This window comes from Sorex fumeus, unplaced genomic scaffold (assembly GCF_029834395.1).
Source record: "Sorex fumeus unplaced genomic scaffold, SorFum_2.1 ptg000063l, whole genome shotgun sequence".
In the NCBI taxonomy this organism is placed as follows: Eukaryota; Metazoa; Chordata; class Mammalia; order Eulipotyphla; family Soricidae; genus Sorex; species Sorex fumeus.
In genome coordinates, this window is record NW_026606120.1 from 14,179,748 (window position 1) to 14,207,198 (window position 27,451).

General features: G+C 53.1%; 1 protein-coding gene across 2 annotated transcripts in view; it reads right to left on the reverse strand.

The window, feature by feature from the left end:
• Window positions 1-15,261, reverse strand: part of BICD2 (BICD cargo adaptor 2) — a 30,923-nt gene extending 15,662 nt beyond the window's left edge. For both annotated transcript variants that reach the window (XM_056126650.1, XM_056126649.1), the window contains exon 1: window positions 14,941-15,261. In XM_056126650.1, the coding sequence (XP_055982625.1) occupies window positions 14,941-15,180 (240 nt within the window). In that variant the 5' untranslated portion in view covers window positions 15,181-15,261. The remainder of the gene's footprint in view (window positions 1-14,940) is intronic.
• Between the last annotated feature and the right edge of the window lie 12,190 nt (window positions 15,262-27,451).

Sequence of the window (27,451 nt, forward strand, 5' to 3'; positions counted from 1 at the left end):
CACCCATAAAAAAAAAAAAGGCAGATTTGCAATACAGGTACTGAGAGGTTATCATGTCTGTTCCTTTAACGGTTTTCAGCACGAAGTTCTTATCCAGAGGATTATTCCCCATTATCTGTCGTGGTCGTCCCCTTTCTTACCCAATTGCCTTCTCCCGTGGACCAAGCCTCCTGGCCCTTGTTTGTGTTCTTGGGTATTGGTCTCACATTGCTCGAGCGGGCCCAGTAACGTCTCCATTGGAGAGTCTCATATTATGTTTTGTTATTTTTTAAAAAAGGGGGTAGGGAGGGGGGGGGGAATTGCGGTGGCAGGAAAGAAACTGGGGACAGTGGTGGTGGGAAACGTACACTGGGGGAAGGGATGGGTACTGGAACACTGTAGACTGAAACCTGACCACGGTCAGCTTTGTAACACTGTATCTCACGGTGACTCAATAAAACATAAATAAACAAACAGAAGAATGGTAGATATATGAATTGTACAATGGCGGTCAGTGAAAACAAAGCTATAAGTGTTCAGGGACTGGGATGACAGCTCATGTGGCCAAGCACGTGCCTTACATGTCCAAGGACCAGAGTTGAATGCCCGGCACCATGTGCCCCATGCCAGCACCACGGGCCCTACTGCAGGCCTGGGCAACGGGCCTATAGTTACTGCTAGGGACAGTGCCTAGAAGGAAAATAAAACTCAAACATGTTTAAGAGTGGAAGGTAAATCATGCAAACGCTCCTCCAAGTGCTGACTAGGGGGACCACATAAGGAACTGCAGTGGCTGCCTACGTACGTGCACTCACTGGGGAGGGCCACTGGCAGAGTCTGGCACTCTGGGAGGCAGATACCTGGTCCATGGCATATGGCACGCTGGCCACTCCTGAGTACGCAGCCAAGAGACAGGCAGGCGTGTTATGTCCACACAGGTCACGCATGAAGGCATCAATTTGGAAGAGCCAAAACAAAGTGACAAACACACAATAACCATCAGTAGGCAAATAGATTTTTACAGAAGGTACAAGTGGAATGAATATTCGGCAATCAACAGAAGTTCCTGGCACAGGGAGGAAGCTGAGCGGGCAAGAACACAAGCTTCACTCGCAGCAGGCACAGGTCAGTCCCTGGTCCTACCCATGCCCTCGGCACCCTGGGAAGCAGCCCACAGCACTAAGCCAGAAACAACCCCAATATCACTTTTTTGTGCCCTCCCCCCCAAAAAAAGCCTCCTGTCCCACCAAAAGAGAAATAACTACTGAAACACACATTAAACACACATTAAACACACATAGGATTAGCAGAACACTAGATGAAGGACAACCATGCGAGCAAGCCGGGTTCCGCAAAGGATTCAGCACCATCAACCATATCCACACGATAACCAAGCTCATCGAGGTTTCTCGGGAGTTCAAGATGCCGCTCTGTTTAACGTTCATTGATTTAAAGAAGGCCTTTGATTCTGTTGAGACGGAAGCGGTCATTGAAGCCCTAGCCAATCAGGGCATTCAAGCCCAATACATCAGGATCCTCCGTGAGCTGTATTGCGGATTCACTACCAGGATCTCACCATTCTACAAAGAAGTGATCGTTGATGTCAAGAGAGGGGTGCGGCAGGGTGATACCATTTCACCGAAACTCTTCAGTGCCACCCTCGAGAACATCATGCGACGACTGGAATGGGAAGGAATGGGAGTGAAGATAGATGGTCGGCAACTACACCACCTCCGCTTTGCTGGTGACATTGTTTTAATAACACCAAACATCAACCAAGCCGCACAAATGCTGGCCGACTTTGACCGTGAGTGTGGAAAGGTAGGACTACAGCTGAATCTTACGAAGACAATGTTTATGAGAAACAGCCTCGTTCCTGATGCCCCATTCACTCTCAACGGAACGACCATCTCCGAATGCAACAGCTATGTGTACCGAGGTCGAGAGGTCAACATGACAAATGACCTGGCACCCGAGCTGCGCAGGAGGAAGAGAGCGGCTTGGAACACCTTCAAGAACGTCGAAGAAATAGCTAAGAGGACGAAGAACCTCCAGCTCCGGGCACATCTCTTTGATTCCACTGTTCTTCCTGCATTAACATATGCCTCAGAGACCTGGGCCCTACGCAAACAGGATGAGAACGCTATTCAGGTCTCCCAAAGAAGAATAGAAAGAGCTATGCTTGGAATATCACGTTTCACTCAAATGAGAGAAAGAATCCGGAGTTCTGACATCCGTCGACGATCAAGAATCAGGGACGCTGTCTCATTTGCCAAGGTGTCGAAAATCAGATGGGCTGGTCACGTAATGAGAGTTAAAGACGACCGCTGGTCTAGAGCTGCTACCGACTGGATTCCACGGGATGTCAAAAGACCGCGTGGCCGCCCACCTACCAGATGGTCAGACTTCTTCGTCAAGATCATGAACAATCGGTTTGAGGCTCTTCATGTTCCCGGAGCGAACAGATGCCATTGGGCTACACTAACACGCGACAGGGACAAATGGAGATGTTACTGGCGCCACTCGAGCAAATAGATGACTAACGGGAAGTTAAGTGATTAAGTGATAAGTGATCTCAAAATTATACTCAGTGAAAAGCCAAGCCAAAAAAACCAAAAAAAAAAAAAATCAAAACCTAAGAAAAACCCAGGCTTAGGGCCAAAGAGGTAGTACATGCAGGCTTCAGGTTGGAGAGATAGTATAGCCATTAAGGCTCTTGCCTTGCACATGGCTAACCCAGGTTCAATCCCTGGCACCCCTTATGATCCCCAAGCACTTCCAAGAGTGATCTCTGAGTACAGAGCCAGGAGTCACCCCTGAGCATCACAGAGTGTAGCCAAAAATGAAGAGAAAATAAATGAAAACAAACCATCCACAGTGCACCATGTTCCAACTGCACCTTGCTGAAGCTGTAGATGACACAGACCAATGCCTAGCGGTGACCCCCAAAAACCTCCCTGCCTCGTTTGCCCCAGAGCACAGGTCAGCACAAAGGTCATGCAGTGGACATGGTCCCTCCAGGTCTCATGAGCACATCCTTGCTGCCCCCACACTGCCTCGTGCAGCCTTATGTGCCCTGCTGGCCCACGCCCTGCCCTGCGGCCAGCTGCCGTGGACCACGGAACACCCTGTTTGCACGCACATACCTCCCGGGTTGTCCTGGTTCCAGGCAGGCCGGTGCTGGCCCTGACAGAGGCACCTGGTCCGCACCCTGCCCAGTGCTCAGGTCATCGAAGCGCAGTGTGAGGTCATGACTGGCTTGGCTTCAAGTCGGTCCATGCCAAATAAATGTGGACATCCCAAAGGCACTTTGCGCCAGGGCCAGGGAGCAGGGCGGTGGGGCCTCCGCAGGCACTGCAGGCCTGAGCTGAGGGTGCAGCAGGAGCTGGGAGGCCCCAGGCGGGAACCAAGGGCTGGCTGGGATGGGGACGGCCCGGGGAATCCCTGACACACTCACTTATCCTTGTGTGTCGCTGCAAGAGTCCTGGAAGGAGCAAGGAGGGTACAGGCGTGACACAGGGAAGCTGGGGTGAGGACAGGGCTCTCCGAAAACGGAGGCTCCAGACATGACCCTGATGTGCCACCAATCATGGCATCCCTCACTGTCTCCTGTCAGCAGGTGAAGCAATGCCGCCGAACTGTGGGACTGACATCACGGCCCTGCCAGTAACCAGAGCCGCACCCAGACCCCGGTCCTGCCCACTCCCTCTTCTCTCACACCCCTGCCCCAGCCATGCTGCCCTGCCCTGGGGTCCTTCAAGGGATTTTCCTGGGCTCAGCACCGTGTTCAGCCCATGCTTACATAAGGACAGAATGCGTGGGAATGACTGGGAGGGCCCAGCCCCCAAGTCCAGGCAGGAGACAAAGAGCAAGGAGGCAGTGGGGAGAGCCCAGAGTGCGGGTGGAGACGTGGGCGGAGGAAGGACAGAGCAGAGCTGGGGCTGGGCCCAACGAAACGGGCAGCCTCTGCTGGCTCGAGGGGCCCTAAGGTGCGCTGGGTGCTGAGCCCAGGAAGGTCCACACAGGAGGCCCCAAGGAGGAGGCACACGCCACTTCTTAAAACAAAGGTCACCCCTGTCTCTTCCTCAGCCGCAGGACAGGAGGACAGAATGCCCCCCTACTGAGCCCCGCTAAGACCTGCCCCAGGTCCAGGAGGAACTCAGGGCGCTGGCCTCCAGCAGGGCCTCAGGGCAGAGGGCACGGCAGGGAGGAAGCAGGAAGACACGCCAAGCATCGCCCCCCACTCTGGGTGTGAAGCTGCATCAGCCGGGGCCACAAAGCAGCAGAACCAAGAACAGATGCTGCGAGTGGGGGACTTCTCTGCCCCGGTGCCACTGTGTGTGGTCTGCGAGTGGGGGGCCAGGAGGAGAAAGAGAATGAAGAACAGAACGGCATTCCAAGCCTATGGCCTGAGAACCAACAAGCAAAGGTCCCAGAGGCAGGAGCACCAGGGCCAGGCCTCTCCAGCAGACGGAGTGGGAAGCGATCCTTCCTCCACCCTTTGTTCCCGTCATCCCCATCCCAACTGACGGATGGACGAACACCCACATGGAGAGCCGGGAGACAAAGCAGACCTGTGAGCAACGCCCGCCCTCACAGACACACCCCAGAGGCATCATCCCAGGCCTCCCTGCCCCAACCCTGTTTCTTCCGGTGCCCTGTCCCACGGGTTAACCCCTGGCCTGGGAAATCCCCCCTTTGCCCCCCCCCCCCTCATTTCTACAGTTTTCACCCGCAGAGCTCCTACCAGGTGCAAAAACAATGAAGTCAGACAAGAAGCCTCACCGCATGGAATCAGGGTTGGGCAGACCGCAAAGAATGGGGTGGCAGCGTGCTGAGCCCTGCATGGCCCGAGCGGGACCTCTAGGCCTGTGTCTGGCACCGTGCCACATCCTATAGCAGGTGTCCTGGAAGGGCCTCTCCAAACCCGCAGTGGGGATCAAAGAAAGTACTCTGATGTCAAAGTGCTCCCAGAGGGGCCGAGAGACTGTTGGCCTGCCGGCCCCTGGGCAAGAAGCCCTTCCACTCAGTCATGCAGACTAGCGCCCACAGCAGGGCAGCGGGCACCAGTCCACTGCCCGGGCTCAAACCCCCCACTTGGTGCCAAGGTCCACGCCGGGCCCTTGGCTGTCACAGGCCCTGCCGAGCCGACCAACAAGACAGCCGTGGACCAAGTGTGGGGACCCTCATCCTCATCTGCAATGGCTGCTGACACCACCAACGCGGCCACCTGGGGAGCAGGTGGAACCCCCGCCAGCACGCGCCTCCCTGGAGAGCAGGAGAGGCCCCTCCCAGACCAGTCTGGCATCTGGGGCAGCAAGCAGGACACCTGCCAGGCCGGGAGTGCCCGTCTCAGCATTCCAGGGAGCTAAGGTGTCATTCCAGGAAGTCTGCACAGGGAAGCCGAGCCGGGCATGCTTAGCTCTCAGGCTGCAGGATTCTGAGGCTATGCCGGGCGGGCCCCTCCAGCACAGCGGGTGGAGGCATCCCAGGAACTCGGAGGTGGCCAGCTGCCATCCCCGCCCCTCTGCTGGGCTTCGGGCCAGGGTTCCGGGTCGGGCTCCAGACAGGCCCCTCATGTGCTCCTTAGACCAGGGCACTGGTGGACGGAGACTCAGATACTTGGCACCCTTCAGACAGCCTGACAAGGCCGGTGGCAGGGGGAGGCGAGAGGGTGTGCTATCAGCACCATCAACCTTTATCAGGAATTACCAGTGCCAGCCCTCAAGGGTACCTGTGGGCGAGGCCAGTAGATAGTGCCAGGATGGACCCACGTCTGGGTTTCAAAGTGGATTCCAGGCAGATTCCATGTCCCTTGGTCGGCATGGCCACCCTGGCCTTGGCAAGCTGGCCTCGCTTCTCAGACTCTGCCACCCCAGAGGGTAAGGAGCTCCGCCAGCTTCCAGCCTCCAGACCCACAGCCCTGAGACACAGCTGGTACATATACCTGCACAAGGACCAACGCTGTGGCTTCTGAGAACTGGGAAGGGGACAGCAGCACTGTGTCATCTGCAGCACCTCCCGTCCCCTCCCTATGTCAGCCTGGGAGACCACAGTCCATGGCACATGGAACCAATCTCGGATTTCCGTTCTCCCTTGCTCCCCTTCTCCCTCACTCCTCTCTTCCCTCCCCCATCTCTGTCTCTGTCTCTGTCTGTCTGTCTCTCTCTCTCTCTCTCCCTGGCAGTGTGTTGGCTTTCCCCTGCTCAGTCACGGGCTTGGGGGCGCTCCAGTCTTCACAACTGGGGGGGAACACGCGTCCTTTCACTTGTTTGGGTTTGTTCTGGTTCTCGATGTCTGCAAGCATAGATGCCCTTCCAGATGTCAGGAGAGAAAATGAACGTCCCTGTGCTCAGCGCTGGCTCTGCACTCCCCCTGGGAGGTGGCCCGTGCCCAGGGCGGGTTTGGTGTCGCTGCCTAACAGGGCGAGCTCCTGGGCAGTAAAGGCGTCTCTACGTCACTTCTGTCCATGGAGGTCCTGAATTTCCAGGTGCCTGGGGGCCGGGCCCCTGGAACGGAGACTTGGAGGGCTCGCCAAGGTGGCGTGGTGGCAACTGTGCCTCCCTAGGCCGGGGGCCACATTCCAGCCCCAGCTTATCACTGGCAGGGAGGTGGGGTGCAGGGATGTGGGGGGCAGGTACCCAGGGAGCGAGGAGGGATCAGGGCTGGGGTTCAGATAAACGGAGAGAAAACCACCATGCACAGCCCAGTGTTCCTGTCTGGCTCAAAAGGATAACATCACTACCAGGTGGAAGAAATACACTTAGCTGCTTTTGCTTTTTGATCTTGCCTTGCCTTTTTGTTGCCTAACCTCCTTGAGTGACTTCCGCCTGGTTACTTTGTCCAATTTTTGTTGTTACTGTATTTTTAGCACAGCCCCTCCCCAGCACAGCTCCCTTGGCAGTAATCCCCCTGTTTTGATTTGAGATGTTTCTATTTTTTGTTTACTCAGTTTCCTGTTATTTTGCTCTGCATGTCCACTCTGCTGCAGCCATGGCTTAAGATACCCCGTTTAGTTTCCCTGTGCTGGAGTGTCGTTAGTATGGTGGGTTTTTGGCCACACCGACGGTGCTCAGGGATCAGTCCTGTGGGATCAGGGAACCATAGGGGATGCCAGGGACCCAACCCTGGGCAGCGGCATGCAAGGCAAAGGCCCTGCCCTACACTACTGCTCCGGTCCCTAGGCGAGTATGTTTCTAGCAGCTCTCACTTTTCACAGTTTGGGGACTGCAGAAAACATGAGATTTCAAATAGTTCCCTTCCTTCACGCCGTGCACGTTTGTGGGATTCTTCTGCCTAACCAATGTTACTCCATCCCACTGTCAGCCGCTTCCTGAGAGGAGAGCTCCACCTTTAAAGAGGCTGCAGACCCTGCCTTGTCCATGCTGGGTTAGGGACAGGCCTTCATTCTCCCCAGCACCATCCGCACCTACAGAACACCCCCACCCCCAACTCCGTGTGCTTCTGTTGCCGAGCAGTCCCGGAGCCAGGGACAGGAGTCACCCACCTTCTGAAAACTGCCCTCCTCTGCTGTCTCTGGAAGGTGTCAAAGTCGTGTCTGTCTCTGCCCTCGGGCCTGTGCCCATCCTGAGTCTGACCCGCACGGTGGCACTGTGCTGTGAGGGCCCAAGGGCTACTACAGGACCATCCACAGGCAGAGCCGCAGACTGTGGATCTGCTGAGCCAGCAGTGACACCTATGATTCACATGTTCCAGTTATGTGTGTGTGTGTGTGGGGGGGGGGGGTACATTCAACCTTTGAGGAGCTTAGACTGTGGCTGTCTGGTGGTCTGGGCTGCTCTGCCACTGCTCCCCCCAGCGAGGCGCACAGTCCAGCAGGCCAGCGGGCGCCCATGGAGGCGGGCAGCAGGCAGAGGGCTATGTATACACACCCAAGCGGAAGTCTGGACCCCCAGAGCTCCTCCCAGACCCGCACCAGGCGAGAATCTGAGGGAAAGAAGAAGTCGCCGCCGGGGGTCCTACACCTGGGCAGGGGGCCCCGATGCAGAGGGAGTCGTGCTCTCAATTCAGGTCACAACACGCCAGCAGAGACACAGGAAAGCAGGCACCCAATGGAGGTACTGGTGACTCGGGCATCTGGACACAGTGGCTGGCTCAGATGTGGGCCCCAGTCCACTGCCACAGACCCCAAATGCGCCCTTGTCTTTGCTCAGAGACACTTACAGGCAGCGCTCCCTGCACCATCTTGCTGAGCCCAAGTGCCACCTCCTGTTAGTGACGGCCTGACCGCAGGAGAGAAGCACTGAGTGCAGCACCCAGAGTCACTCCTGAGCACGGTGCCTGCGGCGGAAGGCTGCAGGGAGGCTCGGTCCAGCCCCTCCCGTGGATATCTGAGCAGACAAGGCTGGGCACTCATTTTTGGGGCCACACCTGGTGTGACTCCTGGCTCTCTGCTCAGAAATCACTCCTGACAGTGCTCAGAAAACCCTAAGGGATGCTGGGGATCAAACCTGGTTCAGCCCATGCAAGGGAAACACCCCCTGTCCCCCCACACGATGCTGTGGCTTCAGCCCCGGCTCCTTTAGTGACCAGCCCAGATGACCCACCGGGGACAGAGACAGGGCTAAGCTGAAGCAGGAAGGAAGAGCAGCTGAGACAAAGACCCCCCTTTCTGTGCACGTTGCCACACCCACTGCCAGCCCTGACTGGGCTCAGCCTGGCGCTGCATGGACCCCAGAGTGTGGCGAGGAGAAAAGGGCCCACTCCCCCACACCCGCAAGCCAGCCGGCGGGGCTGAAGCAGCTCCACACACTGAGGGCAGCCCTGGCCTCGGCCTCAACGCTCTGTCAGACAGCACTGGGCAAGCCTGGCACTCAGGAAGTCTCCGCAGGCAGGCGGGGCGCTGCAGTAGGCGAGGGGGCAGGTGTGCAGGTGTGTGGGGCCCCACACAGGCTTCAGGAGATCTCTCCTGCCCACCCCCACCAAGGTGGGAGTCCTGAGGCTGCTCCTCCAACAGTGCCCACCCCTGCTGAGCACCTCCGACTCTCGTGCTCCAAAAAACCCCTCCCTCCTCTGGGCTAGGCTCCCCAAAGTGGGGAATACAGGAAGGGCCAGGCAGGGAGGGAGCTGCGCCCCAAGGTGAGGGTGGTGACGAGGTGGAAAATATCCAGGGAGCAGCCACGCCTGCCCTCACCCTCCCTGGCACTGGCCCCTGGGGAATCTCGCCAAGTGCCCATCGCCCCCAACTCCCAAAGACCCAGGAGGAGACGTGTGCCTCTGGCCCCGGCCGCCTCCGGGGCACCGCCATGCTGGCCACAAGAAGGAGAACACCCGGCTGGAGGGCCAGCACCATGCCCCGCCCAGCAGCCTGTGGCCACTCCATCACAGCTGCCCTGGGCCACATCCAAACGGTAACCTGAGCTCAGACAGCACAGGCCCTGCCCGGACAGGCGGGGTCCAGCCAATCGGGCACCACTCAGAGCTGCCTGCGCCCCAATTGCTCATGTCAGCAGATAGGCTTCCGGCCAGCTGCGACCCGGGGCTGGTGACAGTCCCCACCAAATCCTGGCTCCTGCACCCGGGGACACGCAAGCAGGCCCGGGGACCAACCCTCACCCTCCAGATGAGGGTGAAAAGACTCATTCAAATTCTGAGGTCCACCAACAGCTTGCAGCCGGCCAGCCAGCCAGTCACCCCTGGGGTCTCTGTGGGCAGAGCAGGGTCACGCTGGCTGCAGACAGACACGGCGGTGGGTCCTCTCACTGGGCACACGTGGACTGCCCCGCAGCCACAGCAGGAGACCAGCCCTGTCCCTGTCAGGCCCCTGGGTGCTGTGGACTGAGGACAGGAAGGGAGTCCGCATGCAGCGAGGTTCAGGCTCCCATCTGCCCAGAGATGGCACAGCGCTGGCCCTTCGGCAAGGGGCACTGGCTGAAGGAGTCAACCCTCCCAAAGGGCCAGCGGCACTGGGGATCGCCATCATCAGGCAGGGTCCCCGGGACCCAGGCCACTGCAGCAGCCATGAGGGCCCCTATGCTGGCTGCCTGCCACACCTGTCACAGAGCCCGGGGAGAGGAATGCAACCCAACCTGCCCCCTCGGTCCCGAACAGAGGTCCCGGCAGCAGACAGCAGGTTCCCGCACAGGACTCAGGAAGGTGAATCACACTGACAAGATCCACCAAACACTATCAAAGGGCTGAGACCAAAAACATCGGCCTGGAGACACTGAGGGTCGTGGAGCAAAGGGCTCAGAAACAGGAAAAAGACTCATTCAAATTCTGAGGTCCAGCAATAGTGCTCCTGAGCACTTCACCCACGAGTTGGAAACTTTCACCCAGACAAACAGTGGCTCAGGGATGTTTATAGCAACTTTATTAACAGTTGCCCAAAATACCAGAAGCAGCAAAGACACCCAGTTTGGATGAAGAAACAAGCAGAGGTACATCTATACAATGAAAGATAACTCTGATTAAAGAAAGTTATTAGGGAGGGCCAGAGAGATAACGCAGAGCATATCGCACTTACTTTACATATGGTGGACCCATCCCCAGCATCCCGTATGGTCCTACAAATCTCACCAGGAACGATCCCTGAGTACAGAGCTAAGACAGGAGCTGGGTGTGGCCCTAAAGCCCAAAAAAACAAAAGTTATCAGGGTAGAGGATATTGCTCAGTGGTTAGAGCAAACCTACACCCCACCTGACCCCCCAGCAACACTAGGTACCATGACCCGGGCAGTCAGCACCAGCACTGAGACAGCCCTGGTGTTCTCGGGGGAGCTGAGTAGCACAGGCAGTAGCCCCATGGTCCCTTTGGGACTGCCTGGGAGGACCCTCCTAACGCCACCAAACAAATCTTCAGCACATGAGCTGGCTGAGAGATCAAACTGCCTGGGGCAGACCGTGGACTCTAAGCATGAGACACTCTGGGGAATACCAAGCTGCAGAGGTAGGCTGAGACAAGCTGTCAGTAGAGGGTCTCAGGGGTGGGGGCAGACCAGAGCAGTGCAGGGGCCTGTCAGGGCAGTGGAAAGTGAGTCCTGCTTGACACTGCCACGGGAGAAAACTGACACCGTGCATTTGTGAGATCAGAGCAGTGCACGAAGGTCAATGTACAGAGCATTTTCAGAAGCATCCTGGAGGCCAGGGTGTCCCCAGATGACAGGCAGCACTGGCAAAGCAATCTATCTCAGAGGTGACAGGAGGCCACAGAGGGGAAGGGGCGGCAGGCGCTGACGGAGGAACACTGGAAACAAGTGGCATCAGAGCCACCAGCAAGGAACCGCAGGGAAGGCTGCACACTAGTGACAAAGGGCATTTCCCCCGCCAACTCCTGACCTGAGGTACATGTGTGCCACAGCCCAACACCTGGGTGGGGGAGCCAGGTGGGTCCCGCAGGGGGCCAGGGAGGGAGCGCAACTCCGCAACTCCGTCTGCAGAGGGACCAGAACTGGAGACATGGGGATAAAGGTCCATACGGGAGGGCACACATGGCCGGGGGAGCAGGTCTGCCAGCTGAGGAATGGACAGCAGCAAACACTGGGCACCCGGACCTGATCTCTGGAACAGCTCTCCAGGCCCCACACTCAACTCCCAGTACCACGTGGGCCCCGTGTCCTGCCAGAGTGACTCCCCACACACAGCAGTGAGCTGGAAGTAGTAGACAGCTGGGTATAGGCTGAGGGATGGATGGGGGATGGGGGGGCGGTGGTAGAAATGGGACTAAGAATTAAGAAGTAAATAAAGTCATTGAGAGAGAGAGAGAGAGAGAGAGAGAGAGAGAGAGAGAGAGAGAGAGACGCCCAGGTTCCCTGCAGAAATGGCTCTGGGGCCAGGAAAAGCCTGCAGTTGTGGAGTCTCCTGAGCGGGAGGGAGGTGCAGGAGGAAAAGCGGGTGTGGAGTAAGGGGGAAGGAAATTCCTACAAGGGCAGAGTCAAATGAGAGAGAGCATTAGGGGGATAGGCTGGAACAAGCTGAACAAGCAAACGCAGCAGTGCTGGAGTGTGACTCCAAGGTAAGACAGAAACCCGCGACTCCAGACCTGCAGGGCTGAGCGAACGAACCAAGAGGACACTCATACCTGGGAAGAGACATCTGGATGGGATATGGGAGGGGACTGACCTGGGAAATGGGGTGCAGGAAAGTCTGGAGAGAGGCAGCCAAGCCTTGGAGGGCAGGTGGGGCTGCAGGAACGCAGGGAGAGGCAAGGAGGTGGGGGCAGAGACAGTGCCGTGCTCAGGCCACAGTGGCCTCCCCAGCTTCCCTGCCACTTCCCAGGCCCGGACACGGGGCACCCAAGGTTCTGCAGCGCTCCCCGGGGCAGCCAGCAGCCATCCCATTCTCGGGACATTAAAGGAAGCAGGGGCCTGACCATTTGCTGGCACCTGCCTGGGTCTCACTGGAGGAACCGCACTGGCATTCCTGAGAACAAGTGAGAGCTCAGAGGGCCATCCCCCCTGTACCCCCCCACAGTGCTCTGGGCAGGGGAGCGGGCACTTGAGGACGGAGCCCTGAGCAGTCACAGAACCATGGGTCCAGACAACAAGCCAGCGGGGGCCACATGCACTAGGGCATCAGAGGGTCAAGCAGGCATAGGAGGCCGAGGGGCCACCACGGGCTCTCCCCAGATCCTGCCCGGAACCTGCTTACCCAGGCCTCCAACAAGGCCCACCCACAAGGCAGGAGTATGAAGTGTGCCACCCCCTCCATTCCTATCCCATGTCCCCCCATCAGTAGCAGGATCTGTCAGGACCAAACATGCTTCCATTTAAGAAATAGACTACAGGCTGGAGCTATAGTACAGCGGGTAGGGTGTTTGCCTTGCACATGGCCAACCCGGGTGAGATTCCCAGCATCCCATATGGTCCCCTGAGCACCGCCAGGAGTAATTCCTGAGTGCAGAGCCAGGAATAATCCCTGAACATCGCTGGATGTGATACCCCACCACCAAAAAAAAAAAAAAAAAAAAAAAGCAAGAAAGCAAGCAAGCAAGCAAGAAAGAGGCTCAAGGGCTGGAGCAAGAGTACAGCAGGCAGGGTGTTTGTCTTGCACACAGCTGACCCAGGTTCCTTCCCCAGCCCCCCAAGCCCAGGAGTGATCCCTGAGCACAGACCCAAGAGTAAGCCACGAGCATCTCTGGGTATAGCTAAAAGACCAAAGAAAAGAAAAGAAACAGGCTCAAGACAACAGTTCACCTTCCACAGGAGGAGGCAGGGCCCAATAACTGTCTTCTGAAACCAAGAGTCAACGCTGGCCGGTGTGACCCTGACGTGAGCTGACAAGGGACTGCACTCATGGGTGGCAGGTCAGGCGCCAGCTAACTGCCAACACTGACGAAGACCAACCCTTTCCTCCAGCTTCCATAGGGACGGCCAAAGGGGTCACCCTGAACCCCCATAGCAGGGGCAGCGGCGGCGTTCAGGCCCCTCAGTCATGCCCAAGGCCTATGTCCTGAGTGTGATATCAGGTGACAGTGAGTCTAGCTGGCCGAGTCCTCAGGTTCCCTATGAAGGTGCGTCTTCCTCCTGGTCCTCCAGAGCCCGGCGGGCCGACACACTCAGCAAACAGAAAGGCCAGACTGCAGAGGGGCCCTGGGGATCTGGCTCCTGCGGAAAGACCCATCTGCTCTTACGCTATGCCTGATAGTCGGGGGATCCCCACACATGTAAGAGGGGCCTCCCGGCCTTGCACACGGAGCAAGATCTGGACCCAGAAAGAAGAGGATGGAGGGGCGACAGTGCCAGTTTCCTAGTTCTGGACTACCGCTCTGTCTTGGGAAGGCTCCCTGAAGCTGGGCTCATCCTACACCAAGACGAGACTTTTGTATGCTCCTCAGGGCTCTGTTCCCTCACCCTCTCACGGTGGCACTGATTCTGCAGGTGTGAAAGGAGAGCTCGCTTACCCTCGCCCCTCCAGGCCCAAGCCATGTGCCTGAGCTCCCAAATGGCCCATGCACCTGCCCCAGAACAGCTGAGCACAGGAGGGCAGGGCCTGGGTATCGAGGGTGGGACACAGATCAAGGGCAGATCCTGGATGATGGAGGGTGGGACACAGATCATGGGCTGGTCCTGGATGATGGAGGGTGGGACACAGATCATGGGCTGGTCCTGGATGATGGAGGGTGGGACACAGATCATGGGCTGGTCCTGGATGATGGAGGGTGGGACACAGATCAAGGGCAGGTCCTGGATGATGGAGGGTGGGACACAGATCAAGGGCAGGTCCTGGATGATGGAGGGTGGGACACAGCCTAAGGGCCAAGAGGCTCCTTGGAGCAGGAGGGGTGAACTGAGGGGACATGGTGCACACAGCTCAAGGCACCCCGACAAGTGCAGGACCCTCAAACCGACCCTTACAGGCAAGCAAAAAAGCGGGAATACTGGGGCACCCTCCCAGTCACACACCAGAGATCCGTCCCAATCCACACTGCACAGGGATGGGGTCCCTGGGGAGGGCACAGCACTAAAACCAGGCAGCAGGAGCAATGCAGGGTGCACCAAGTCCCCCCAGAAGGCACAAGGCTCGTTCTAGGACAAACCCTGCAAACCTGTCCTCCTCCTAGGAGACCAACCTGCGGTGGGAGGGCTAGGGAGCGGAAAGCCGGCTGCAGGCGATCCGGAGCATGGTGGGCATGGGGCACCCTCCCGGAACAGTAAGTACGGGAGGACAAGCACCAGGGGGAAGCCCCCGCCACTTCCTCGCCGGCCCGGGGACGCGCGGGGACGCTACAGCAGCGGCTGGTGCAGCTGTTCCCAGACGGGAAACGGCCGCTGGGACGGCGAGAGGTGATGGAGAGACGCGGGCCTGGGCTTTCCCGACGCCCCACCACCACCTCCCCGAGCTCCGCAGAGGGCACCAGCCCCTTGCTCGATCGGTGCCACTTGTGCCCGCGGAGGCCCAGGCTCGTTCGCACTCGCCGGCCGTGGAGCCGGGCAGCCGGGCAGCCGGGCGGGGGTGCCGGCTCGGGGGAAGGGTCGCCGCGGACCTGCAGGTCTGCCTCACCTCCTTGAGCTGCTCCATCTCGCCGCGGATGGCCTCATAGTCGACCTCGAGCTCCTCGAACTGCAGCTTGAGCTGGTGCTTCTCCTCCAGCACCGCTAAGCCGTACTCGGCCGCCTGGATCTTCTCGCGCGTGGTCTCGGCCAGCTCGTGCGACAGCCGCTTCACCTCGGCGCGCAGCCACTCGGGCTGCGCCTCCATCACCAGCCGCGCGTACTCCTCCTCCTCCGACGGCGCCGACATGGTGGCCGCGGCCGGGCTCCGGCTCCGAGCTCAGGCCCGGCTCGTCCGCCGCCGCCGCCGCCGCCGCCGTCGCCGCCTCCGCCCAGCCCGCCGGCTCCCGGCTGCCGCGCTGCAGCCCAGTCCGCGCGAGGGTTTGTGGGCCCGGAGTCCCGCCCCGGCGCGACTACAGCGCCCGGCGTCCCGCGCGCCGCTCCTTCGGGGCCGTGATTGGCTCTAGACCGCTGCTTCCGGCGCGTGGCCTCAGCTTCCGCTTCTCATTGGAGGGTGGATTCTGTAGTCCCGCCTGCGCGGAGACGGCCGGCTCCGCGGCGGGTCTCCTCCGGCGGGGATTGGTCGGCGGTGCTGACGTCAGCAAGCCGGAAGCACAAACTCTTTCCGGTCCCTCGCTGGCCTCGCGCAGTCGGCGATCGCCCGCTCAGAGCTTTGCGGGGCTTCGGCGGCCTCGACGTCCTTCCTGAGGGGCAACTCGCGGCCGGAGTTCCAGGCTCAGTTGTACTCTGTGACCCAGATCTGGAAGCAGCCGTTTCTCCACGCAGTCCCGAGTCCTCTTAATGGTCCAGTGTTTAATTTGCATGAGGAGACTCTCGTGATTTTACTTGTCAGAGTCAAAAAATACTGCGTGGGGCCTTCACGGACCAGCAGTTGGGTGCCTGTTTGCCCGTCGCCGCCCAGGCCTTCGCGCCGACGATCCCAACTTCTGGAAAAAAGCTCAATTCTCGAAAGCGCACGGATCCATGGAGAGGAGAGACGCGAGGGGAGTACGAACCGAGGCTGGACCAGGACGGTCTAACGTTCCTCACGCCTCTACTGGCCTGACGTTGCGCAGCCTGCGGTAGAGATGCGGGTCCTGACCTCGGCAGCCCACAGCACACACACCCCGACTCCCCAGGCCCTAGCCCGCGCCTTCCTGGGGGCAGGAGCGAGAAAGTCTTGCGGGCTGGACTGCATGAACTGGGACCAGCCCCAGAGTTGTGGCTACTGCAAGGGCTCAGGGAGCCCACTAGGCAGCCAGCTAGAGTCCACATGGCAGGCAGGCGAGCAGCCTCAGCTTGTAGCTGGAGGCTCTTCGGAAAAGGGATGACCACGCTGTAGAACTCAGTAACCAGGTTCGTGCAGGATGATACCATCTCTGAGGAGGACAGTATGAAGGACACGAAGAGAATCCCCAAGAACTTGTCTACAAGGATGTTTTCATGAACAGAGCCCAGGCTCAGACCATGAGGATGCAAATCTTGTCCAAGAAGCCAAGAACAAAATACAACGAGGATCAATTTAACCTTGAACTAGACTTGCAAGGGGTTATTAGCAAAAGTGAAAAAGAAGAATGGGAAATGGGATCGTCACGGAGTTGAAACCTGGATGCATTGTCCACAGTGTATTTTTTTATGACCATTAAAGCTGAAATGTTCAATTTTGAACTTAATCTGCACAGCAAATGTATTATTTTAAATGAATATTTATTGTGAATATTGGAGAATGGGTAATTAGATAGCAGCTAAGATCATCCAGAGATCCTTCACTCTCACTCTGCACTCCATGTGCCCCTCCAGGCCCAGGCAGACACACAGGTTGGCTGGTAGAGCAGACCATACTTCTCCCTGTCACCAAGGATGACTGGATGACCACTGGCCTGGGAGCAAAGGATGTGAAGTCCCACACTAACTGCTCTCTTATTGCTTTTGGGTAGTGCTTGGGACCATATGGGATGACGGGGATCTAACCCAGGTCAGCCTCATTCAAAGAAAACACCTCATCCTCTGTATTTTCTCTCTGGATCCCTCTCCGTCTTGTGAACAAAGACCTTGGGAAAGACCAGGGTGTTCAACTATGTAGGTTGGGAATTGAGCAGGGACCACTTCAGCATCTTCATAGTATTCCTTTCAAAGCACTTTTTGGGGCTGGAAAGATAGTAAGGTGGGGAAAGCTCTTGTCTTGCATACAGCCTATCTGGTTCTATTCCAGTTTCCCATATAGACCCTGAAGCCCCGCCAAAAGTGATCTCTGAACATAGAGACAAGTACTCCTTGAGCACTGCCAAGTATGACCCAGAATAACAACAAAATAGCTCCGTAGGCCCCTCCAGCCAGCCCCTCCTTGTATCCCCAGAGTCTTTTCTTCTCTTCCCAGGTGGTAGAGAACCCCTTTCCTGTTAGGTTGCTTCCTGACTCAGGTTCAATCCCCAACATCCCATATGGTACCCCAAGCAGCACCAGGAATAATTCCCAAGTATAGAGCCAGGAGTAAACCCTGAGCATCACTGGGTGTGGCCCTAAAACCTCCCAACAAAAGGTGAATTCAGGGCATGATGAAGTGTTTGTTCCCATGCCTTCGAGCAAGTGCATTCATATGTGTGCGTGTAACTGTGCGTCAGGAGGTGAGGAGGGAGAGCTCTGGGCATCAGGCTATAAAACTGTCACAGCAGAATATGCATGTCAGCATCTGATGTGGAATAGACTCACTCGAAATGTGTTCCTCATCAAGTTCTCTGGGAGCAGAAAGCGACTGCTCAGAGTCTGAGGTGGAAGATGTTTACTAAGGACCAAGGCTGTGGGATGGGAGCGGAAGCAGCATGTGTGTGTGTGTGGGGGGGGGGGGGGAGCAGAGAAAGCTGAGCTTGAGTCAAGACTGAGTCTCACCAGCTCCTCTGGGCACCTGCTGCTGCCTTTGGTGGTCGCTCTCAGCTCAGTGGGGTAAGATTCAGGCAAGCGATTATTACACCTCAGCAGCACTGAAGGTGCTTTCGTGTCTCAGCCTGAGCAGAACTGCATTCCCTTTCATGACTGAAATGTTCCATTGTATGGCTTGTTTTGTATTCATTTGCTTTTGTAGTCATTGATTGGCATTTGTGTTATTGCCATTATTTGACTATTGTGAATGAGGCAAGGAATGTGGTATGTAAGTCTCTGCTCCCTCTTTTTAGTTCTTCAAATATATCTAGGAGGGCGATAGCTGGCTCATAGGGTAACTCTTTGTTTAACTCCTTTTTTGTTTGCTTTATGGGGGAGGGCACACCCAGAAGTGCTTCTGAGCTATTCCTGGCTCTGCCCTCAGGAGTAAGCCCTGGTGGGACTCAAGGGACTATATGTGGTGCTAGCATCAAATCAGGTGGCAGCCGACATGGCTATACACAAGGCAAATGGATTACTTCTTGTACTGTCTCTCTGGCCCCAACTCTACAGATTTTAGTGCAAGAGAAATTCCAACAGCAATTTTTGCAAGATAGAAAACCCCATCTCTAGAGATTTCTATGAATTCTCAAGCTCCCCAAATAGTCAAAACAATCTTGAAAAAGAAGAACAAAATTGGAGAACTTGCACTTCCTAATTTCAAAACATGCCAAAGCAGCTGTCATCAAAATAGGGTGATTCTGTCACACATACAAAAAAAAAAAAGAAACCTCATATATGTAATTGATTTATTATATTCAGTTTTTAGTTTGGAGGCTAGACCCAGTGATGGTCAGGGGTTACTCCTGGCTCTGCACTCAGAAATTACTCCTGGTGATATTTGGGAGACCATCTGGGAAGCCAGGGATCAAACCTGGGTCAGCCAGATGCAAGGCAAGTGCCCTACCTGGTGTACTATCTCTCTTGTTGCACTCTCCTGTTGGCTGGTTTTTAACCTAAGTACCAATGCTATTCAAAGGGGAAACTACAGACTTTTTCCCTTGGAAAACTGGATATAAAAGCCAAAGGAATGAAGTTAAACACTTACCTTACCCCATCTTCAAACATGAACTCAAACACTAAAAGTCCAACGATCCAAGCACCAAGAGCAGAAACTGGAAAACTAGAAGAAAGTGTAGAGAGAAATCTCTACAACACTTCACAGTGATATCTTGATACAACACTCAAAGTATAGGCATAGATGAATTTTACTTCATCGCACAAGAAAATAGATGAACTTCATCAAAATGTGTGTGTCTCACAGGGAAGTATCACAAGGCATTTGGAGAAGGTCGTTGCCTAAGACAATCAGCCTTAGAAGCCAAGAATCCCTCCCACTGCAATCCCAGCAGCAATGTGATCCAACCCAGCACCTGTGTGAGAGTAGGCTTGGATTTCCAGGCCTGAGCACTATACTTCTAGGATGTTCCCCCAAGTAAATAATATGAGAGATTAAAAAGTGGGGACCCGAAAGACGGTTGAGGGATTAAGGCTGCATTCAACCTTGCATTCAGCTGACCAAATCCTATCCCTGAAGCTATCTGTGTTCCCTTGAGCACCACCAGGGGTCACTCCTGAGCACGAACCCAGGAATAGCTCCTGAGCACTGCTGAGTATGGCTCACACCCTCTCCTCCCCCCACAAAGTAGATTGTTTATGACAGTTTGAGCTGAGTGGATTGTGCTGCACTGTATTCTGATTTCTTAATGGGTTGTTTGTTTTTTAATCAGTTTTTGGGGTGCACCCAGCAGTGCTCTGGGCTTACTCCTGGCTCTGCGCTCACGGATCACTTCTGCTGGAGATGTTAGGGGACCATATGGAATGATGAGGATTCATGCAAGGGAAACACCCCGCCCTCTGTACTATCTCCCTGACTTTCAATTTTCCTAAATGCCTTTTTTCACATTTTATTTTTTGGTTTTGTGGCCACGTGTGGTGGTGCTCAAGGCTTAGTGCTGGCTCTGCATTCAGGAATCACATCCTTGTGAGCTTGGGGATTGAACTCAGATCAGTTTTGTGCAAGGCAAGTGCCCTACTTGCTGTACTATCTATCTGGCCGTTTTTTCAGATTTTAGTATTGAAAATGTTGGGATATTTTCTTTATAAATCATGGGAGGACTGAAAGCTCAGTTATCCATCTCTACTCTGAATGTCAGGCAGTCATCTGAGTGTTATCTAATTCTGGGTGACTCTCACTGCTGGGGACAGAGTGTCTGACCAATCAATGTGACGTTTGACCCCATGCTTCACCTATTTTTTTTTATTTTAAATGAGCCTCTATTAGTTGCTCTCATGTGTCTGATTACATGACTTTGCTATTTGTAATACCGTTCTTGTTTCTAAGTAATATCCATGGTTAAATTTTATGTCAGGGCTGGAGTGATAGTATAGCTGGTTGGGTGTTTTCCTTGCACATGGCTGACCCGGGTTTGATCCCTGGCATCCCATATGGTCTCCCAAGTACCGCTGGGAGTAATTTCTGTGCACAGAGCCAGGAGTAAGCTTTGAGTATTGCCCAATATGGCCCAAAACACAAACAAAAATTTCCATTTCAAAGGACATACAACAACTCACAAAAGAATGATTAAAACAAATTTTTTAAGTGTTGACAACAACAAATGTGACAAAGCGAGAGGAGCTAAACCCCTGATGTGGAGTTTGTGGGGAGGTGAAAAGGGCCTATTCTGGAAAACTGCTTGGCTTTTTTCTTACAACCAAGCATGTTATCACCATGTGGCAACTTCATTCCTCAGCAACTGTCTCAGAGAAAGAACTTATGTCCAAACATTATGCATCACACAAATGTTCTTAGCAGACGTATTGGTAAAATGGGAAACAACTTCAATAAGTGCTTTTATTGGGTTCCTGGGTAACCTGTGGAGGGGAAAAGGGCAAAAAAAATAAATGAAGTAAAATATGAAATTTTGAGATATATTCATACCAGGAATTACTCCTCAGCAATAAAAGTGCAGGGTTAAGTGGTTGATACACAGCAACCTGGTGAATCTCCAGGGATTTGCATTGAGTAAAAACAAACAAACAAACCCAAAGTGACACAATGCATGGTGTAATGACAATTTATGTAACATTCTGAAAATAATAGCCAGGTGGAGAAACAGTGGTGGTTGCTGGGGAGGGACAGGGGTGTGGCTAGAAAAGGCAGTAGAAGGCCCCTCCTCGTGGGAACACCCTGCATCTTGATTGAACACATCATGAATACGCACCAGTGACAAAATGCACAACTAGGACAGAGTGAGGCATGTGGAAGCAGAATGCCATGGGTGGAGTGGACATTGGTTACCAGAATTGGAAAGATGGGCCAGTGAGATATCACAAAGGGCTGGGCACATTATTTGTACCATGTGGGACCTTGGGATTCAAAGGCCAGCATCACTGGTTCCTGAGCTCCACTGGGAGTGACCCCTGAGCACTGAGATAGGAATAGCCCCCAAGCACCACATGGTGTGCCCAATAAAAATTAAAGCAAAAGAAATAGGAAAAAGAAACAGTAACATCCAGGGGAAAATGGGTGAAGGCCACACAATTTCTCCTTTTTTTTTTTTTTTTGGTTTGTTCTTTTTGTTTGTTCTTTTTTGTTTGTTTTTGGGGACACCCCAGCAGTGTTCAAGATTTATTCCTGGCTTTGTGCTCAAGGATCACTCCTCACAGTGCTCAGGGAACTCTATGGTGTGACAGGGATTGAACCTGGAAGGGTCACATGCAAGGCAAGTGCCCTCCCCACTGTACTATTGCTCTAGTCCCTCTGGATTCATTCTTATGGCTCCAGGTGAATTCACAACAATCTCAGGATGCAAAATTTAGTCATGAAAAAATGAAAACCAACTTATTCAATTATTTCATTTAGAATACATCATCTAAAATGGATGTGGTTTCGAAGGGAATGCCCTGCCACAGAGGCAGGGTGGGAGGGGGAATAGGGGGGTAGGAGGGATACTGGGATCCGTGGTGGTGGGAAATGGGCACTGGTGGAGGGATGGGTATTTGATCATTGTATAATTGAAACCCAAGCACAAAAATTTGTAAGTCTACAACTGTACCTCATGGTGTCTCACTAATAAAAATTTAAAAAAATAAAAAATAATAAAATGAATGTGGTTTCGGGTTTTAAGTTGTGTGGCAGTTGTATGCTTTTTTGAGTTTAATGAGCTGAGAAATGTGATGTGACTTCGTTTGATGAGCAGTGACTTCACCCATCACGCTCCTTCCTGTGAGACAAAAGAAAGTGACTGGATTAAGGTTAGACCTGCATATGGCAGGAAAGAGATGGAGTTGGTCATTACTCAAGGATGAGGACACATTCTGGGAAATGACTCCTGACTGATGTCAACGTGCAGACAGTAGAGAGAAGGGCCCAAACCTAGATGATGCCTCCCAATTTGCAGTTACATTCTACAGAATAGCTGATTACTGTAAGTCACAAACCTGCAGAACTTGTCACTATACTGAATACTGTAGGCAACTGCAACCCAATGGCATTTGTGTACATTTTAGGGAGGGGGTAAGTTTTGTCTTTCCAGTCACACACAGCGGTGCCCAGGGCATGCTCCTGGCTCTGTGCTCAGGGATCATTCTTAGCAGTGCTCAGAGATCATATTCTGGGTCTAGGATCAAACCCAAGTTGGGCACATGTCTTACCCACTGCACTATCTTTCTGACCAAATAGTTGTGTACCTAACCCTACCTAGCTCCAGAAAAGATATGCAAAGTGTGATATCAAAGATCAGAATTCCTCCCCTGTATGTGCCTTGGATAAAGCTCGCTGGCCTGCAGGTTGCTCGGGGTGAGTTCATGAGTGAACGGGGAGGTCTAGGATATAGCAAAGGAGCTTCCTGCTCCTTCACACTAACACTCAGTTTAAACACACACTGAATGGCTACACACAAGTTTCTTTGCTTTATAGCCAATTAAGATTTTAAAAATATACCGGGCAGGGGGGGCTGGAGCGATACTACAGCAGGTAAGGCTTTTGCCTTGCACGCGGTCGACCCGGGTTCAATTCCCAGCATCCCATACAGTCCCCTGAGCACCACCAGGAGTAATTCCTGAGAGCAAAGCCCGGAGTAACTCCTGTATATCACCGGGTGTGACATACATATATACATATATATGTATATATATATATATATATATATATATATAAGCCAGAGCAATAGGGTACTTGCCTTGCACGAGGCTGACCCGGGTTTGATCCCCAACATCGCATATGGTCCCCTGACTACCACCAGGAGTGATCCCTGAGCGCAGAGCCAGAAGTCAGCCCTGAGCATCTCTAAGTGTGGCCCCCAAACAAAAATTATACATATTTTTTGAAAATTTTTTCAAAACTTTGGAATGTTTTTTTCCTTAAAACACAAGACACAGACAAACACACGCAAGCCCAGGCCTACACAGGGTTGGGATGCTCAGTGTCGTGGCTCCCACACCTTATCCCCCGAGGGCGTGCATGAGCTGAGCTGTTCCTTTCCGACAACGCCTCCTTTTGAAGTTGTTATGAAAGGTCTGTCTGGCGTCCTTCCTGAGGCTCTATTGCTCTTTTCAGAAACTTGCCCATGGTGCTTTGCTTGGATCTTTTTTCTTTTTCAAAAAAATTAATCATAGGGCTGGAGCAACAGCACAGTGGATAAAGCACTTGCCTTGCACGTGCTGGACCCAGGTCCAATCCCCAGCATCCCCTATGGTCCCCTGAGCACTGCCAGGAGAGATTCCTGAACCCAGAGCCAGGCGTCACCCCTAGGCATCACCAGGTGTGCTTCCCCTCATGCCTCCCCCCCAGCAAAAAAAAAAAAAAGTTAAAAATTAAGCACAGATTAATTTGTTTAAAAAAATAGTGTAGCATGAATATACTTCTTTATGAAAAGCTTTCTCTAGAGTCCTCACTTTTCTAGTGTTTTTGTTTGTTTGTTTTTTTAATTTTTTTGGAACCACCATGAATTACAGTTATAAAGTTATTCAGTATCAAGTTGCAGGCATACGATGTCCCAACACCAATCCCTTCACCAGTGTCCACTTCCCTCCACCAGTATCCCCAGATTCCCTCCCACCCTTCAAGCTTGCCTCCTGGCACGTACCTTTCCAGCGCTCCCTTCCCTAACTTATTCCCCCTTATCCCTGCCCCAGTGCCAGTCTTCCTGCTGAAGACCAGCTCTCCTGCTCTTTGTTTCTCTTGCCTTTGACCATTTGTTATTCCCTTACTTTGTTTCTTTATATCCCACTTCATTGCTTTATGACCCACATACGAGGGAGATGTTTCTGTGTCTGTCCCGCTTCCTCTAACTTCACTCAGCATCACACCATGTTTGTCTTTGAGTTACATCTGGGAATCGAATTCAGGCAGGGAAACCATATGTAGTGCCAGGGATTAAAGCCAGGTGGGTCCTGTGCAAGCACGTGCCCTGCCCATTGTACTATCACTCCAGCCCCCTTTCAAGCATTGCAAGAAGCTTGGTAAGGTATCCCAAAACTTCTGTAAATCCCTTGACTGTGAATTTTCCTTGGGGCTTCTGCTTCTCCCACGGTCTCCTTTGTTCTCAGCTCTGTTCTCTTCTGGCTCCAAACAAGCCTCACTAGTCAGTTATCCAGCATGTGCCTGTGTGTGCCCTGCAATGTCCCCCCCATCCACATCCAGAGTTGCTGGCAGCTCCCCCACTGTCTTGTTGATTGTGGGAGCTTCCTCCTCTTTGGCAACGCCTCTAAAGGCATGGCCACATCTCTTGGTGTCTTCTCTCGAACACCACGCGCCCACTTCCTCATGACATCAACCCCAAACTCAGCTCAGTTGTGGATGGAGTCATAGAGGCTGGAATCCTTCCCAGACTGTGTCATCAGTTTTATCAGTTGCAAGTTGCAGAAAGAGCTGAGACTGCAGGCCCTAATAGCTGCCCAGAGCCCTTCATCCAGGACTGATGTTTGGAGGGAGAAACCCCACTTTGTTATTGGGGTGAAGATCACCAATAAAAGGAGGGTGTCTGGGAGCATTATCAACAAGAAGCAAAATCTTGAAAGGCATTTTATCCTCCAAACAATTCCCTTTCCACAGGCATAGTCATGAGGGAAGGGCGTCTTGGAGATGAGGGAGGTGGGTTTTCAGTGTGCTTGATGACAAAGAGCTTTAATTTGTAGTCTGCAACACTGCCGCCACCCCAGACTACTGTTCTGGCCTTGAAAACCTTGAAACCTAGCAATGATTTTACCTTCACAGGGATGAAGGTGCTTCTAGGCATCCCTTTCAGAATAGGGAGGTTACATGCACACTGAAGTTTTGCTCTGGTTGGTCCTCCACAATCAGCTAAGCTAGAGTTTCCAGATATGTTTGAGCTGCCTCTCTTTCTTCCTCTCTTCCTTCCTCTCTTCCTTTCTTTCTTTTCTTTCTTTCTTTCTTTCTTTCTTTCTTTCTTTCTTTCTTTCTTTCTTAAAATAGTTGTAGCACTGTAACATTGTCCTCCCGTTGATCATCGATTTGCTAGAGCAGGCCCAGTAACATCTCCATTGTGAGACTTGTTACTGTGTTTTGGCATATCAAATACGTCATAGAGAGCTTGCCAGGCTTTACCATGCGGGTTAGATACTCTCGGTAGCTTGCCAAGCTCTCCGAGAGGGGCGGAGGAATTGAACCTGGGTCGGCCAGGTTGGCCGCATGCAAGGCAAACACCCTACCATTCATTTTAATCTAGAAGAAAGTCATAACTGTTGATACAATTTGCTGCAGTATTAAAAACCAACAGGTACAAAAAAATCTATTTATATGAACAGTATTATATATGATTGCTGGGCTAAATCCTTTTCTAAGAATGTATTAAGCTGTTTTTTACTTTAGTAGGTGTTGCATGGCCGCATATGTAGCCACATGGTCCAGAGACTTCCCATATTCTGGGCTAATGAGTCGACCTGGCAGTACCTATCAGTGGTGGGTACAGCTCCTGGGGCTTCCAAAAGTGTGGGGAGTAGAGGGGAGGCTAGACTCCAAAAAACACTGGTGTTTTCAGCCTGGGCACTGGGAACCTAAAATTATTCACAGATTGTCATCTCCGCAGAGAATATTTGTGAAACAGTGGAGTTGAGCCCTTGGTATGGCTGTAGTGGTGGGGTGTGAGTGTGGCCGCCAGAGCTTTGGGTGGTGGTTATTCACCCACCTGCCTCCCATGGGCACTATGGAGCTTTCATCAGTGCCTTTCAATCAGCACTCATAGACTCACACCACTCACATTCCCATTAGGTAAAACGCAATGATTCTTGCACTGTTTAAGCCACATAGAGCGGCAATAAATTCAGCAGTGAAGTACCTTCCTTCAGCAAGGTAAACAATATTTTCTGCTTGGGTTTTAATGGTCTTAGTGTAGAGAGAGTTTCACATCTGTGTCTGGTCTTCAACGCAGACAATTAGAAACCTCTCTAGAGCTGACCTAGATAGACGCTTCTCAAATTTGATCCACGTAGTTGCTCTCAATGAAGCAAATCCTTTTGCGGCTTTGTTGTGTCCATAGTTTCCAAGGCCATAAAGGTGGAGGATGTGGGACATGGCTGATTGTTTTGTTTTGCTTTGTTTTGGGGGCCCCACCTGGTGATGCTTAGGGCCTATACCTGGCTCCATATTCAGGAATTTCTCCTGGCGGCGCTTGGGGGACCATGTGGGATGCCAAGGATTGAACCCAGGCCAGCTGCATGCAAGGCAAGTGCCTTACCTGCTGTGCTATAACTCTGGCTAAAGCTGACTGCTGAACATCAGTCATCCCCAATTTTCCTCCTTTGAGTCTATAATCACTTTCCATTCTATTTCCAGATCAGCCACTTGACATGACCTCGGATTGCCAACACTGGCTGTAGAGTTTGTACTCTTAGAAGCAGGATGAGCAAACAGAATTAAATTAAGTCTAACCCAAAGGGAAATGATGCTATCAGTAGATGAGTAGACAGAGACTGTTGGAAGCATCAAACGCTGTGATCTGATGGCCTTGAGTTGATGAGGAATTAGAGAATCATATACCTATGGGGATGGTGTAAACTGAGAAGTCATTCTACGGTACTTGAAGGTTCAGAGAAAGAAAACCTATCCTAAGTCTACAAATATATATATATATATTTTTTTTCATTAAAAAGTTATAGTGAGTGTCTGGGGATGTAACTCAAGTTGTAGGCATGAGGCTACATGTTCAATCCCTGGCATTGTCCCATGTCAGTAAGTGTGATCCCAGAAGCAGCATCATGGTGATGCCATTGCCCCAAGCATGTGCACTGTCCAAACAGGTGTGTCACCACTGGGCATGGCAGTCACCACAACAAGGATTGAAGATAGGAAGACTTTTTTCTATCACACATACACAGCGCCTCAGTGGCCTAGGGAGCTGACCTGTTGATTTGGGGCTTGGGGACAATGGCTAGTGCTACCCCAGACTACACTTAGGGTCATGAGAGCTGGGAATCACACTCCGGACATCACACGTGCTAGGCATGCAGTCTACTTGATTTATTTCCCTAGACCTCTAATTTTTGTTTGTTGTGTTTTTTGTGGTATTTTTGGGTTAGAACCCAAGGACTCACACATGCAAGTCAAGTGCTCTGTCTCTGAGTTATGTATCTGGTCCATCAGC